Source organism: Pleurodeles waltl, chromosome 11 (genome assembly GCF_031143425.1).
Source record: "Pleurodeles waltl isolate 20211129_DDA chromosome 11, aPleWal1.hap1.20221129, whole genome shotgun sequence".
Taxonomy (NCBI): domain Eukaryota; kingdom Metazoa; phylum Chordata; class Amphibia; order Caudata; family Salamandridae; genus Pleurodeles; species Pleurodeles waltl.
Genome location: NC_090450.1, coordinates 289,286,848 through 289,303,240, shown reverse-complemented (window position 1 = coordinate 289,303,240; position 16,393 = coordinate 289,286,848). Strand labels below are relative to the sequence as shown.

At 42.1% G+C, this 16,393-nt stretch overlaps 1 protein-coding gene across 1 annotated transcript in view; it reads left to right on the top strand.

Moving 5' to 3' along the window:
• Nucleotides 1–868: 868 nt before the first annotated feature.
• Nucleotides 869–16,393, top strand: part of LOC138265097 (alpha-1,4-N-acetylglucosaminyltransferase-like) — a gene marked incomplete at its 5' end in the record, with an annotated part of 650,822 nt that continues 635,297 nt past the window's right edge. The window contains one exon of the mRNA XM_069212637.1: nt 869–947. Within this exon, the coding sequence (XP_069068738.1) occupies nt 869–947 (79 nt within the window). The remainder of the gene's footprint in view (nt 948–16,393) is intronic.

The following is a 16,393-nucleotide window of genomic DNA, read 5'->3' as shown; positions in this document are numbered from 1 at the left end:
ATTGAGTGAGGCAATGCATCGCAAGTTGCCCTTTCCTGCACAAAAACAATTATCCCTGCAATGCAGACACCCTTGCGCAATGGTGCAAGGGTGCCTGTATTGGCGCATGGCAGCCCATTGTGAACTAGCGCAGGGTTGGGAAGGACAGGAACGTGCTGTATCTCATAGCTATGGTGTAGCGCAGCGACAATCTTTGAGGCACTGCCCTGCGCCAAAACCTTGTAAATGAGGTCTTCAGTTTGGAAGGGACAACCGTAACACTCCCCTTTCAAACTGTAGTCGGGCCCTCATTTCTAAACCCATTTTAGGAGTCTGTAAAATTTTCATAAACTCCTAAAATGGGTTTAGAAAATCGGTTTGGAACATACCATAACAATTTTTTACGTTCACAAACACCCTGAATTTGATAGTCGGCATGTATGCGACTGTAAAAAATATTTGTACATCTGGCAGTTTTGTCAGCACTGTAAAAAACGGTAGATGAAAATGCATGTAGGTAACGATTTGAAATCAGATTGAGCTAAAAAAAAAAAAGTAGATACATTGGTGCATCCGCCCTATTTCGTTTTTTTAAATGTTTAAGAAATGTATGGAAAAAAAAAATTTGGCATTGCCACTCAGAAGGTGATAAACTTTCACGTGATATATAATCCTCCCACGCCCTGTTGTCGCTGTGAAATCTTGCATCACTCGTGCTCTTCTGAAAGTGTGGCTGCATTTCAGAAGGAAGACGATGTTTTTTTTAAGTCCCAGAGAGCTGGAAATAATGAGCCACTCCCTAGTTACAGAGAGCTTCAAAGGTATTCCACATATTTAATCAGATTCAATCTCATAGCCTGTGAAGTTTCTGAAAGGAGAAACGTGTTAAAGAACCACGCAGCGCGGATCGGCAGCACTCTGTAGCTCTGTAGGTGGTCGCAGAGGGAAACTGACCCTTCACCTTACAGGTATGTCTCCAACCAGTTGCCATCCTGTCAATGTGATTTTTCAAACTCTCTACCAGTTCTTCTAATATCTACGAGTAGAACTTTCTTTTATCCCTCGTTGTCTACTTTTAGATTTATTTTCTTCTCATTTCTCTCCTCACTGCTACTCGATTACCCGTTTTAGTTCTTTCCATTTCCAGAGTTTTTCATTCCAACTTTTTGTCCGTCATCTCCATGTTTTCCATTATCCATGATCGCTTTTCCCCTTGTCTTCCTATTTTTCAAAATCTAGGTCTTTTTTATTTCTCTCTTTCTTTAACGCCCTCTCATCTACTTCTCTTCCTTCTTCTCTTTTGTAAATCTTCCTCTTCCGTATTGTTCTCCCTTGTTTTTCTCCTTTTCTATGTATCTCTCCAACATTTTCCTTTCTTTTCTCTCCTATCTTGGTGTTCCAGTTTAGTTTTAACCTTCTTCCGTTCTTCTTATCTCTCTACATTTCATCTGTCGTTTTCTGTTTTTTCACCTGTCTAGCCTTATCCTTCATTATAATCATTACAATGCTCTCCCATTAAGTTCATTTCTCTATACTTGCCTTACTTGTTTGCTTGTGTTTCACTCCACTGCCCCTTTATGTCCTTTCCACCTTTTACGTATTTTTCCTCTTCCCCATTTATCTCTGCCACCCTTATTTTCACCTCTTTTATTTCCTTTCATTTCTATTTCTCCATTTTCCTTCCTTCAGCTTGTTTTTTACATTTCTCCCCCTACTCCTTTGTTTCTCGCTACACTTCACAATGCTCTTTTTTCTCTTATACTTCCCCTTTCAATTGTTTATTTTCTCTTTTTGAAAAAAAACAAAAACACCTTTCTGACTTTGTATTATTTACGGTCCCCGAAAAGCTTCTGAATTTTGATATTCTTTATGAGGGCTCATATTACACTCTCGAGTGTTTGTGCAGACTATTGGAAACGTGCAGTGTCCGTGTGGGAAGAGAAAAGAGGGAAGATGAAATAGGGATATCTTTGGGAGCCGAACTAGAAATGTAAATTTGATGGAAGCTAAGAAAGATATATTTACTTATGTTTTTATGGTGAGTTTGTTGTCATCATAATAGCGTTTTAGGACAGAATATAAAAGTAAAACAGAGCATACAATAGTAGACAGTGAGTTGTTTCAGTCCAAAGCACGAGGTGCAAACCATCAATCTGTATTCTTCGATTGCAGCATTTGGAAGAGGCATTGTGGGAATCATATGTGTGATGGGAAACAAAGGTTTTCTGGTGCGCATTTAGGCCCATATTTATACTTTTTGACGCAAATCTGCGCTAACGCAGTTTTGCGTCAAAAAAATTAGCGCCGGCTACCGCCATTCTGAAGCGCCATGCGGGCGCCGTATTTATCGAATGACGTTAGCCGGCGCCGTCTGGTGTGCGTTAAAAAAAACGACGTACACCAGGCAGCGCCGGCGTAGGGGGATATGGGGCTTGGGCGGGAAGAAATGGGGCAAGTCAGGTTGAGGCAATTTGTTCGCCTCAACCCGATTTGCGCCATTTTTTTTCACTCCCAACCCCCATAGAAATGACTCCTGTCTTAGCAAAGACAGGAGTCATGCCCCCTTGCCCAATGGCCATGCCCAGGGGACTTCTGTCCCCTGGGCATGGTCATTGGGCATAGTGGCATGTAGGGGGGCACAAATCAGGCCCCCCTATGCCACAAAAAAAAAAAAAAAAAACACTTACCTGAACTTACCTTAATGTCCCTGGGATGGGTCCCTCCAGCCTTGGGTGTCCTCCTGGGGTGGGCAAGGGTGACAGGGGGTGTCCCTGGGGGCATGGGAGGGCACCTCTGGGCTCCTTCAGAGCCCACAGGTCCCTTAACGCCTGCCTTTTTCTTTTATCCCTCGTTGTCTACTTTTAGATTTATTTTCTTCTCATTTCTCTCCTCACTGCTACTCGATTACCCGTTTTAGTTCTTTCCATTTCCAGAGTTTTTCATTCCAACTTTTTGTCCGTCATCTCCATGTTTTCCATTATCCATGATCGCTTTTCCCCTTGTCTTCCTATTTTTCAAAATCTAGGTCTTTTTTATTTCTCTCTTTCTTTAACGCCCTCTCATCTACTTCTCTTCCTTCTTCTCTTTTGTAAATCTTCCTCTTCCGTATTGTTCTCCCTTGTTTTTCTCCTTTTCTATGTATCTCTCCAACATTTTCCTTTCTTTTCTCTCCTATCTTGGTGTTCCAGTTTAGTTTTAACCTTCTTCCGTTCTTCTCATCTCTCTACATTTCATCTGTCGTTTTCTGTTTTTTCACCTGTCTAGCCTTATCCTTCATTATAATCATTACAATGCTCTCCCATTAAGTTCATTTCTCTATACTTGCCTTACTTGGTTGCTTGTGTTTCACTCCACTGCCCCTTTATGTCCTTTCCACCTTTTACGTATTTTTCCTCTTCCCCATTTATCTCTGCCACCCTTATTTTCACCTCTTTTATTTCCTTTCATTTTTATTTCTCCATTTTCCTTCCTTCAGCTTGTTTTTTACATTTCTCCCCCTACTCCTTTGTTTCTCGCTACACTTCACAATGCTCTTTTTTCTCTTATACTTCCCCTTTCAATTGTTTATTTTCTCTTTTTGAAAAAAAACAAAAACACCTTTCTGACTTTGTATTATTTACGGTCCCCGAAAAGCTTCAGAATTTTGATATTCTTTATGAGGGCTCATATTACACTCTCGAGTGTTTGTGCAGACTATTGGAAACGTGCAGTGTCCGTGTGGGAAGAGAAAAGAGGGAAGATGAAATAGGGATATCTTTGGGAGCCGAACTAGAAATGTAAATTTGATGGAAGCTAAGAAAGATATATTTACTTATGTTTTTATGGTGAGTTTGTTGTCATCATAATAGCGTTTTAGGACAGAATATAAATGTAAAACAGAGCATCCAATAGTAGACAGTGAGTTGTTTCAGTCCAAAGCACGAGGTGCAAACCATCAATCTGTATTCTTCGATTGCAGCATTTGGAAGAGGCATTGTGGGAATCATATGTGTGATGGGAAACAAAGGTTTTCTGGTGCGCATTTAGGCCCATATTTATACTTTTTGACGCAAATCTGCGCTAACGCAGTTTTGCGTAAAAAAAATTAGCGCCGGCTACCGCCATTCTGAAGCGCCATGCGGGCGCCGTATTTATCGAATGACGTTAGCCGGCGCTGTCTGGTGTGCGTTAAAAAAAACGACGTACACCAGGCAGCGCCGGCGTAGGGGGATATGGGGCTTGGGCGTGAAGAAATGGGGCAAGTCAGGTTGAGGCAATTTTTTCGCCTCAACCCGATTTGCGCCATTTTTTTTCACTCCCAACCCCCATAGAAATGACTCCTGTCTTAGCAAAGACAGGAGTCATGCCCCCTTGCCCAATGGCCATGCCCAGGGGACTTCTGTCCCCTGGGCATGGTCATTGGGCATAGTGGCATGTAGGGGGGCACAAATCAGGCCCCCCTATGCCACAAATAAAAAAAAAAAAAACACTTACCTGAACTTACCTTAATGTCCCTGGGATGGGTCCCTCCAGCCTTGGGTGTCCTCCTGGGGTGGTCAAGGGTGACAGGGGGTGTCCCTGGGGGCATGGGAGGGCACCTCTGGGCTCCTTCAGAGCCCACAGGTCCATTAACGCCTGCCTTTTGCTGGCGCTAAAAAACGGCGCAAAAGCGGGCGTACGTCATTTTTTTTGACCCGCCCACTCCCGGGCGTGAATTTTTCCCGGGAGTATAAATCCGACGCACATGCCTCGGAGTCGATTTTTTAGACGGGAACGCCTTACCTTGCATATAATTAACGCAAAGTAGGTGTCCACGCTAAAAAATGACGCTAATTCCATGGACTTTGGCGCTAGACGTGTCTAACGCCAAAGTATAAATATGGAGTTAGTTTTGCGTCGGAATTGCGTAAAAAAAAACGACGCAATTCCGGCGCAAACGGAGTATAAATATGCCCATTAGTGTCGGCCAGTTTTTTTGTTTTTTAGAATAAACTGAATTTGAGCTTACTTAATTTGGGCAGTGTGAGCCAGTAAAGAATTTTCAGGGCTGCTTTGGCACTAATTTCCTCACACTATAGTAGCATGTGCCGATGACAGGCATTTTGTTTGTTAAGTCTGATGGGCAGATCGAAGGAGTGGGATCATTTTTCAGAGCTGTGAAAGGGGCAAGTTGATGTCCTTAGGGGCATATTTATACTCCGTTTGCGCCGGAATTGCGTCGTTTTTTTTGACGCAATTCCGACGCAAAACTAACTCCATATTTATACTTTGGCGTTAGACGCGTCTAGCGCCAAAGTCCATGGAGTTAGCGTCATTTTTTAGCGTGGACACCTACTTTGCGTTAATTATATGTAAGGTAGGCGTTCCCGTCTAAAAAATCGACTCCGAGGCATGTGCGTCGGATTTATACTCCTGGGCAAAATTCACGCCCGGGAGTGGGCGGGTCAAAAAAAAATGACGTACGGCCGCAAAAGGCAGGCGTTAAGGGACCTGTGGGCTCTGAAGGAGCCCAGAGGTGCCCTCCCATGCCCCCAGGGACACCCCCTGTCACCCTTGCCCACCCCAGGAGGACACCCAAGGCTGGAGGGACCCATCCCAGGGACATTAAGGTATGTTCAGGTAAGTGTTTTTTGTTTTTTTTTGTGGCATAGGGGGGCCTGATTTGTGCCCCCCTACATGCCACTATGCCCAATGACCATGCCCAGGGGACAGAAGTCCCCTGGGCATGGCCATTGGGCAAGGGGGCATGACTCCTGTCTTTGCTAAGACAGGAGTCATTTCTATGGGGGTTGGGAGTGAAAAAAAATGGCGCAAATCGGGTTGAGGCGAACAAATTGCCTCAACCTGACTTGCCCCATTTCTTCACGCCCAAGCCCCATATCCCCCTACGCCGGCGCTGCCTGGTGTACGTCGTTTTTTTTAACGCACACCAGACGGTGCCGGTGGCTAACGCCGGCTAACGTCATTCGATAAATACGGCGCCCGCATGGCGCTTCAGAATGGCGTTAGCCGGCGCTAATTTTTTTGACGCAAAACTGCGTTAGCGCAGATTTGCGTCAAAAAGTATAAATATGGGCCTTAGTACCTTAACACAAGCGTTCTATTAGAGGGTGAATGAGAGGTCCGAGTTAAAGCTGATTTTCAAGCTTTAGGCTTTGGTGGTACTGTATGGATTCGATTGTATGCTAGTGAAAGAGGAGAGACATTAAATTATTTTCTCCGGCATTAGAATTTTTTCCGCCATTTAAGCAATGAATATAACCTAAGTAAGGCAATATAAAAATGAAGAGGACATTCTGGCACCAAAGCAGAGCACCAGAGTGTTGGGTTATTGGGAGAGAAGCCTGGGCCTTGATGTGAGTTGTGCCTAAGGTCTCACAGAGCCCAAAAATTTGACTAAAAAATGTCACGTTATTTACAATTCTTGGCGCACTTTGTAACACTTTGTAACCGTTTGTGCTACATTATGCCTGTACCAGACATAATGTATGCAAAGGGGCGTTCCCTAGTTAGTGGGGCGAAAAAATCTAACAGATTTCCTTGTGTCATTTATTACAGCACTTTTAAAGCCTGCTAAGAGCAGGTGTAAAAAGGGGGCTTCCAGTATTTATAATGGTCCCCTATGTACTCTACAGGACTAGCGCAAAAATGATGGTGCTACTCCTGCAGAGTACATCAATCAAAGTACAGCAATAGCGTCAATAAAACTGATGCTATTGCCCCGTACCCTGTACCATGGTGCAGTAAGAAACTAATTATTGAATCATCCATTCCTTGGGAGACTGTCTACAGGCCACCAAGAACTCACTCCCTGTGGCACCGTGCCTCAAAAAAGCTCTCAAACAGCAACACTGGCAACAAAATCTTTCCCTCACAGTCACACACTTCCACTCTCACCATAAAAACAGTCTTTATCTCACAGACTGACAGACTCCTTGTATGGTCATACAGTGGTAGCTTAACTAGTCGACATCCCAGTACATTTCTCTTTCCCTCAAGCAAGCAGCCCATTCCCAAAACACCAGTCTTCGAATTGGTGAGGTCACTACTACTCACAGGGTCTGTACAATGCAAAATGCTGTGCGTGGTGAATATTATCAATCCCACCCCGCTTCCATGTCTAATCCTGTTACAGTCACAAACGAATGCCACAGAATAAATGGTGAGTGGATGCCCCAATCCTATGAGTGCTGATGTGGCCCTAAATTTGGGGCCCGGAGACTGTTATGGAACATTGTTTTTCTACATGCAGAGGTGCAGCGGCATATATAATAATGAAAAATTCAACTGGGAATTCTGAGACTGATATTGTTTAACGAACTTGACGTCTATTTTGAGTTGTAGAAAAAGTATGTAAGGCCGATTATTTAATTGGAGGCAGTATGCTTTAAACAACGCAGTTATTTTTACAATGTGAAGATACATAAACAACTTTGCACGATCGTATTTCAAAAGAGAATTGGTGTTGCACAACAAGTCTTTTAAAGCTGAAATTTCATCTGGAGGCGGACATTTGAAAACAGACACATTGATGAACAGTGAAACTCACCTTGTTTATGGGGTAGATGTGCGGCATCTAAGTATAATGTCAATTTAAACTGCGATGTTCTAGACTGAGTGATTAGACGATCTTTCACCAGGATAAATGTTTCAAAGAACTTAGGGGGTCATTCCGACCCTGGCGGTCAAAGACCGCCAGGGCCGCGAATGACGGAAGCACCGCCAACAGGCTGGCGGTGCTTCCTAGCCCATTCTGACCGCGGCGGTAAAGCCGCAGTCAGAAAACCGGGTCCGGCGGTTTCCCGCCGGATTTCCCCCGGCTGGGCGAATCTGCCAGGGCAGCGCTGCAAGCAGCGCTGCCCAGGGGATTCTGAACCCCTTCCCGCCAGCCTGTTTCTGGCGGTTTACACAGCCAGGAAGAGGCTGGCGGGAATGGGTGTCCTGGGGCCCCTGGGGGCCCCTGCACTGCCCATGCCACTGGCATGGGCAGTGCAGGGGCCCCCTAACAGGGCCCCAGCCTGCTTTTCACTGTCTGTCTAGCAGACAGTGAAAAGCGCGACGGGTGCAACTGCACCCGTCACACACCTGCAACACCGCCGGCTCCATTCGGAGCCGGCTTCAGTGTTGCAGGCCCCCTTCCCGCTGGGCCGGCGGGCGCTAACATTGTTAGCGCCCGCATGGCCCAGCGGGAAGGTCGGAATGGCCCCAGCGGTCTTTTGACCGTGGAGCGGCCAAATGGCGGTTCCCACCAGGCAGGCGGCAACCGCCGCCGGCCGGGGTCAGAATGACCCCCTCAGTGTTTTTTTCCACGTTGCCGGAGGTGCAAGGAGAGCCTAATTTTTGATCTGGAGGCAGTTATCTTTATTACACATCTCCAATTTTTACAACGTGAAGGCACCATAATACTAGATGTATGTTAATTACTGAATGATCGCATTTTAGAAAATACGAGTCGCATAATGAGTGATGAAAGCGTATTTATATCTGAAGGCAGCAATCTTTAAGAAATATGTTTGATGATAAACTGCGAGTTTCACCGACCTCATTGTTAGTAAGCAAGAGGAAACAGGTGTGCAACACAGGGTGCCTTTGAAATGATTCCCAATTAAATGGTGTGTAAGAACTATAAATACCAACATGCTGTGCGAACCATGTGATGGTTGAAACCACTTTGAAGAAGACGGAAGTCGAAACGCGTCAGTGGGACCTGATCTTGCCTCTTTTATGAACAGAATTAAAGTTTCAATGGTTTCAGTCTCCGGGAGTGCAGCGTTTTGCTTTGTTCTGATATATATATATATATATATATATATATATATATATATATATATATATATATATATATATATATATATATCTCTGAAACGTCACTTCCATGCTAAAATAAAACACCTTGTAGACGAATGGGACAACATGGGGGGGAGGAGGGGAGAGAACCACCCGAACCCGTGATCAAGGAGCGAGGGCTCCTAAACACGTTGGGTTGATATTGCTGCTGTTACGCGGCTGTTATTAAAATAAAATTCGCTGTGTGGATTTGAGCCGCTGTTTGTCATCTATGAGGCATTTTATTTTCGCATGGAGGTGACGTTTGAGTGTTGGATTTATTAAGGGTTTGCTATCCTGCTGCGAGCTCGCCACGTTCAAGTGGCTGGGACCTAGCGACAAGCTGCTGGTGTTTTATGTATATATATATATATATATATGTATATATATATATATATATATATATACACACAAACACACACATATATTGTTAATGGTTAAACTTTGTTCTTGTGAGGAAAATTTCTATACATACCAAACTTAAGATACACAAATATTAGAAATTCTTCAGTTATAGATATACCCTAAATTTATAATTTACGAACCACCTTTAGATTTATATTCATTTATTTATTCTTTAGCTACAAACAAAAGTTACAATATATGAGAATTTAAATTTCTATGCATATACCGTTAATTTATAATCTACACAGCATCTTCAAATCATTATCATTCTCACATCTCCATACACAGTGTATTCAACTCGATAGCTGCACTATATTAACAATAACGTATCACTCCTTCATACACTGTGTTCTCACAAATGATGTGATGTGTGATTTTATAAGTGTTATTGTAAACACTATTATTTTACATGGGATAAGTGATATAAAAATGTATAAGCAGTGCATGGAGAAGGTGCAAGCAATAGCTAATATAGTGTGCCAATTGAGATGAATGCATCGTGTATGGCGGTAAACGAGGCATAATAACTTGAAGGTGTTGTGCAAATTATTTATTAATGATATAAGTATACGTTTAGAATTTTACATTTTTAGAAATTTAAATTTGATTTGTAGATAAAGACTAATGAAAGTTAGAGTAATGTAAAGGCGGTGTGTTAATTATAAGTTATACATATAACTATAAGTTTAGACTTAGTAATGGAAGCGCGTTTTGACCGGGAGGCGGCGGCAGCCACATACTGAAGGGCAGGAGCCCTTTAAATTGAACTATCGCGCTCCCGCCCTGGGGGAAGCGCGTTATGACCGGGAGGTGGTGGCAGCCACATACTGAAGGGCAGGAGCCCTTTAAATTGAACTATTGTGCTCCCACCCTGCGGGAAGCGCGTTTTGACCGGGAGGCGGCGGCAGCCACATACTGAAGGGCAGGAGCCCTTTAAATTGAACTATCGCACTCCCGCCCGTGGGCCCGTCCTGCGCCTGACAGAGGCTGGGCTGGGCCACCCCCCTGACATCCTTCTTCCGGCTCCTATTGATATTGGTTCCTTCAGGGCTATAAAGAGACGTTTGGACTCAGACTTGTAGCCAGTTTTGGCACTGTGGTCAGAGTAGAAGCCCAAAACAACTCTCTTGTACCGCTGCTTTGTGCTCACCAGGTTGGGTTGGGCACACTTTGTTGTCATTTGTTTTAGAAATCGTATATACCCTGTCTGCGACTAGCTAAGAGTGCTTATCATAGTTAACCCTTCATACATAATGGGGAAAAGAAAGCAAAACCAAATAGGGAATGGTATGAATACCACAACCCAGAGAAGTACTAATACAATTACCAATTACCTTACAGATGCCATGGGAAAAATAAACGAAGAAATCATTAATGCTGAAGCACTTTTAGTGGCAACAAAAAATGTTCTACATGAGGCTATCGCTGAAGTGAGCTTTGAGGCTGTAGGCTTAACTTCTGAATTAAAAGCCCCAGATGGAAAATTTATTGGGCCAGATTCTAGATTCTCTTTAGGCCCCTTACTTCCTACAGATATAATAGAGGAAATTGACTCACCAAATAGTACAGACGACCAAATCCTTTCACCACCCAAGAAAAAAAGAAGTAGTCAGATTACCAAACCTAAATCCATGCTAGTACACTCACAGCTTCCTAAGAGTAACAAAAAAATTACACAAATGCATGGGGGTCATGCAGTAGTACTATCATCAGATAACGATGGTTCCCTACAAAAACGTGTGGAAACCCTTTTTAAGAAACTGCATGGCAAGTTAAATCATATAGAGACAAAAATATTGTCAGAATTTAAGGAGATAAAAGAACGCAGAACCAAGATAGAAGTAAGTGTTAACTCAATGACTAAACCAGAAACTCTACCACTTAGCAGTGATCTTATATTAAACGAGAATCAAGAGGCTGCAGTCTTAAGGAATAGAGCAATGATAGGGTTTGCAGATCCCAACAAAAGGTGTATGAAATACCGGCATCCCATACAGGAAGAAATCCCTCAGCACAAGGCACCTATGATTTATCAAATGGAGCCCATGGATAGAAATCACAGACGCCAGTCCCTGACTAGGAACAGACCCATGAAAGAGGTGTTACAACTAACACCAGATGCTACCCAATATACAATCATTCTGAAAAATGTTCCCAAACTTGGCCCAAATATTGTCGAGACCTGGCCAGATACCCGTAATAAGGTAATACACTGGATGTCAGGGAATATATGTACACCAGATATACTATTTCGCGAGATCTTATATGCAAGGAGAGTCGACTGGGTGGGAAATTTGGAGGAAGAAGAGGGAGATTGTATCGTGGTCAACTTTCGTAACCCTCGCTTTGTGGGCCAACTACTAGCAGACTTGGATATAAGACATCGAAACTGTAAACGTCTGAGGAGGGAGATTATGGCTGTTCCCCTAGGATACTTTTACAGAATGATGAACACCACATGCATAAGAGACACAGGGGTGGCAGGGAATACATCCAGTATTTTGGATAGGCATAATAAATTAGAGTATTCCAACCGTTTTGCCCCCATGAGTAACATGGAGGATCTAGATTGACTGCAGGAGACCTTGAGTAGGAAAACGACTCCGATGCATAACAAAACACAACCTACCACTATAGTGCCCATATCAAAATCTCCAAGTGGTAATGGCGACACTGCGTCAGATGGGGGACCACTAGTAGGAGACCTAATTACACTCATGTCATGGAATATAGCTGGAGTAAAAACGAAAATGGCTGAGAAGGAATGGCAGACTATAATAAATTCATCACATACAATCTGCCTACAAGAGACATGGCACACGGGATCCTTCTCTATGGAAGGTTATGCCACATTCTCCTCACCAGCCTCGGCCTCAGCCAGGGGAAGAGCAAAGGGAGGTCTAGCAATCTTTATTTCAACATTGGTACCCTACTCATTGGTGAAATCCTCCCTCGATTCCCCCTACTACCAGTTTTTATACTTTTGGATAGATGGGATCTTAGGAATTGTACAAATAAACTATTACAACAACAAATTTGATGGTACTAATAGAGTAGTGGCATCGACTCTCCACGATGACTTACAGGCCTTTGTAAACAATATAACTTCAAGTTACATAATAATATGGGCTGGAGATTTTAATATCGGGATATGTAAGAATACTATAGGGGAGACATGTGGATTCGTCGACGAGGGGGGACGTACTCAATTGCACTTTTTACATAATAACTATGGAACTGTATTGAATGAAATACTATTTAGATATGACCTAGAGCTGATGGAGCAAGATGGGTATAAAGGAGAGAAGCTTCCATCGTTTGTAGGAAGAGGACATTTCTCGTTAATTGATCACATAATAATGTCAAAGAGCCATATGGATACGGTCGTTTCATTGAAGATTGAGCCCACTATTTATAGTGATCATTACCCCCTGATACTGACTATGAGATTAGCTAAACCCTTTAATATAGGTGAACGATTAGCAATGGATATAGGAATAAGAAGTGGAAACGGATTTGCGATTAAATGGACTGGGATAAATGAAACAGATGTGATGAATAAAGTTGTGACACAACACCGTCAAGAAATTATCATATGTACAGAATATAATCAAAATCCACATACGATCCTAGGATCCTTTAACCAACTTAGAATCGCCATTGCAGGAAGTTTAGTGAGAGCATCGGAAGAAAAAAAAAAGAGCGGGAAAGTGGAGTGGTTTGATCACAATTGCTCATCAGCCAGCCAGGAACTAAAACAAGCCCTGCAGGCCCGACCAAGAAATAGAGAAAAAGTAATCATTAAGCGTTCTAACTACAAACAGGCATTAGAAACCAGGAAGGCACAATTGAGAGCTAGGGCATGGGCTAACCTTGAGCAAGCAACGACACTAAGAGATAGTACTTTATTTTGGAAAACAATCAACCAACCTTTCCTAAAAAATAGTGATGTACCCGAAATAACAGTACATGTTCCTTTATTGGAATGGCTTTCTCATTTTGGTTCAATTTTTAACCCAGAGAACCTGACTATTCACCCGTCAAATAATGGGATAATTGAGATCAATCCACCCTTCTTGAAACCAGTTAGTTTAGAGGAAGTGAAATTTGCCATGGGAAGTTGCCCGAAAGGGAAGGTGCCGGGCCCTGACGGGGAGCCAGTAGATGCTTATTTGACACACGCTGACTTATGGTGCTCTATCCTGACCCAAGTCTTTCTGAGTGTGACAAAGGGATATATTTTAACATCATGGAGTGAAAGTATAATTGTCCCTATTTTTAAAAAGGGGCATAGAGGTGACCCCAAATGTCATCGGCCAATTTCACTTTTGGATACCTCTGTCAAATTGCTGGGAAGAGTACTTGTAGAAAGATTAGAAACATGGGCAACTAACAATCATATACTTACAGAGGCTCAATTGGGATTTATGCCTGGGGTTGGTACCCTGGAACAATGTATAAACCTTAATTTAATAATAAGTAAGTATACAATGGCAAAGAAGGGTCATGTATTCCTCTGTTTTGCAGATCTTAGTAGTGCCTTTGATTTGGTGAATCATGCTAAGTTGTGGAAAGTTTTAACAGATATGGGTGCGCCCTCAGATACAATAAGCTTCTTGGCACAACTATACAACAATCTAACAGCACGGGTGAGATATGGAAGGAATGGAGAATGTACGCCAGGTTTTAGGATAGGGAGAGGAATACGCCAAGGTTGTGTTTTAGCGCCGCTCCTATTTTCTCTTTATATAAATGGTGTAGATGGCCACTAAAAAAAAAAAAAAATTGACAGCCCTAAAATAGGAGAATGTTCTATCCCAATCCTTTTATATGCAGATGATGCAGTTTTGCTGTCACGAACTGCAAATGGGTTTGCAGCAAATAATGGAGGGCTTCATGGAATTTATGGAGGAAAGAGATATGATGTTGAATATGAGTAAAACAGTGGTAATGACTTGTGGACAGGGAAAGGCCAGGAAGAAAACTTATTTTATTAAGGGCCACAAATGTGAAGAGGTGAATGGATTTACATACCTGGGTATACAATTTTCTAATATGGGACACTGGAAACAACACCTAGAAATTACCAAAATGAAATATATTAGGACAACTGAGGCAGTCTTTAGATTCTCCAAAAAAATTGGTAATAAACCCCTAAGGGAAATGCTGCAAATTTACAAAAGTAAATCAATCAGCAGCATCACATATGGTTCTGCCCTTTGGGGTTCGATGCCCGAGATCCATTCATTACAAGTGTTAGAGAATAATTTTTTTAACAGATTACTTGCAGTCCCAAATACTACTTCCACATACATGGTACACAAGGAACTGGGCAGTCCCTACGTGGTGGATCTAATATATATAAATGCGTTGTCGGCTTGGCATGGCATTTGGTCAAAAGAAGGGACGCATCTTACCCGAAAGATTATTAAAGATTGCCTTACATTAGAACATCGGGATAGAATCCCATGGTTCATGCACTTAAAAGATCTGTTGAGAGGTATAAATCTAACACCAAATTTAGACAACCCAGGCATAGTTCTCCAAGTTAGTAAGAAAGAACTGAAAAATCATTTAATGGCTTGGAGGGCTAGTGATAGAGAAAATAGAGAATGCATGAAATCAACGGTAGCTCTTTACATGATCGAAAACAATGAGGTAATACCAAATTATTTACTGACAGTTGTGAATACTCAGCATAGATTTTATTTGACCCGATTACGTTTTAGAATGTTGCACTTTTTGGTAGCCTTCCCAAAGATGAGAATTTGGAGTAAAAGCCTACCGAAGTGCCCCTGCGTGGGACGATTTGCACAATCTACAATGCACTTTATTATATCTTGTAAATTTTATCATGACATTAGGAAACAATTATTAAAACCACTATTTATTATTAATAAGTTATTTTATTGCAGAGAAGCTTTTAACTATTTATTTAAATTGGATACTAATGAGAAATGTGAAGCAGTGATCAAATTTATCCTACATGCAATTGAACAGAGGAAAAGGTTGTCCTATTTAGAAAAACTCCGATATGAGAATGAATAACCGCATAATTTGTCGCAATAAGATTTTTATCCTTTTATTTATTAGTAATGTATCTGGAATTTTTTTATTGTATAACTTTTTATCTTAAAGAGACTGTTTTTCTTTTATGGAGTAAAATCTGAATAAAGATTGTTTTGAATTTGAATTTGACTTAGTAATGTTTGTGCAATTTGTGTATGGATTGTATAGAATGAATAAATAAACTTTTTCTTACTACAACAGAGATTTCACCTTTGTTTTTTTAATTGAATGTAAATGGTTTTTTTTACACATAAATGTGTTTGAAATTGTGGTGTTTACTGTCAGTGAGTAGAGTTATATTAAGTGGAGTGGGGTACAGTAGAGTGGAGAATATTTTTGTACAGAGTACTATCATAGAATATAGGGCCTGATTCTAACTTTGGAGGACGGTGTTAAACCGTCCCAAAAGTGGCGGATATACCACCTACCGTATTACGAGTTCCATAGGATATAATGGACTCGTAATACGGTAGGTGGTATATCCGCCACTTTTGGGACGGTTTAACACCGTCCTCCAAAGTTAGAATCAGGCCCATAGTGTTGTAGAATGGAGTAGCATAGAGTGGAGTGTGGTACAACAGAGTGGCGATCAGTGTAATAGCGTAAAGTGGAGTGGTATAGAGTGGAGTGGCATATAGTGGAATGCTATAGAGTGTAGGAGGTAGAGTGGATTGGAGTAGAGTAGAGTAAAGTAGAGTGGAGTGGCCTATTGTATTGTGGACTATAGTATCATACAGTGCAGTGACATGTTGTATAGTACAGTGGAGTGGAGTGTATTAGAGTGGACAGGCGCAGTGAAGATTAAAGTAAACTGACATAAATTGGAGTGCTGTGTTGTATAGTACATTGGAGTCGTATGCTGTAGTGTGTTGGAAAGTGTTGTAGAGTGGAGTACAGTGTTGTACAGGGGAGCACGGGGGCATAGAGTGGAGTAGAGGGTTGTACAGTGTAGTGTAGGGGCATGAGTGGAGTGCAGTAAGGTACAGTGCACACAGTGTAACAGAGTCTTGTATAGTGGAGTTACATAACGTGGAGTAGGGTGTGGTAGAATGGAGCGGTGTAGAGCGGAGAGTTGAGTAATGCCTTAGAGTAGTGTATAGTTTCATACAGTTGAGTAGGGTGTAGGAGAGTCCAG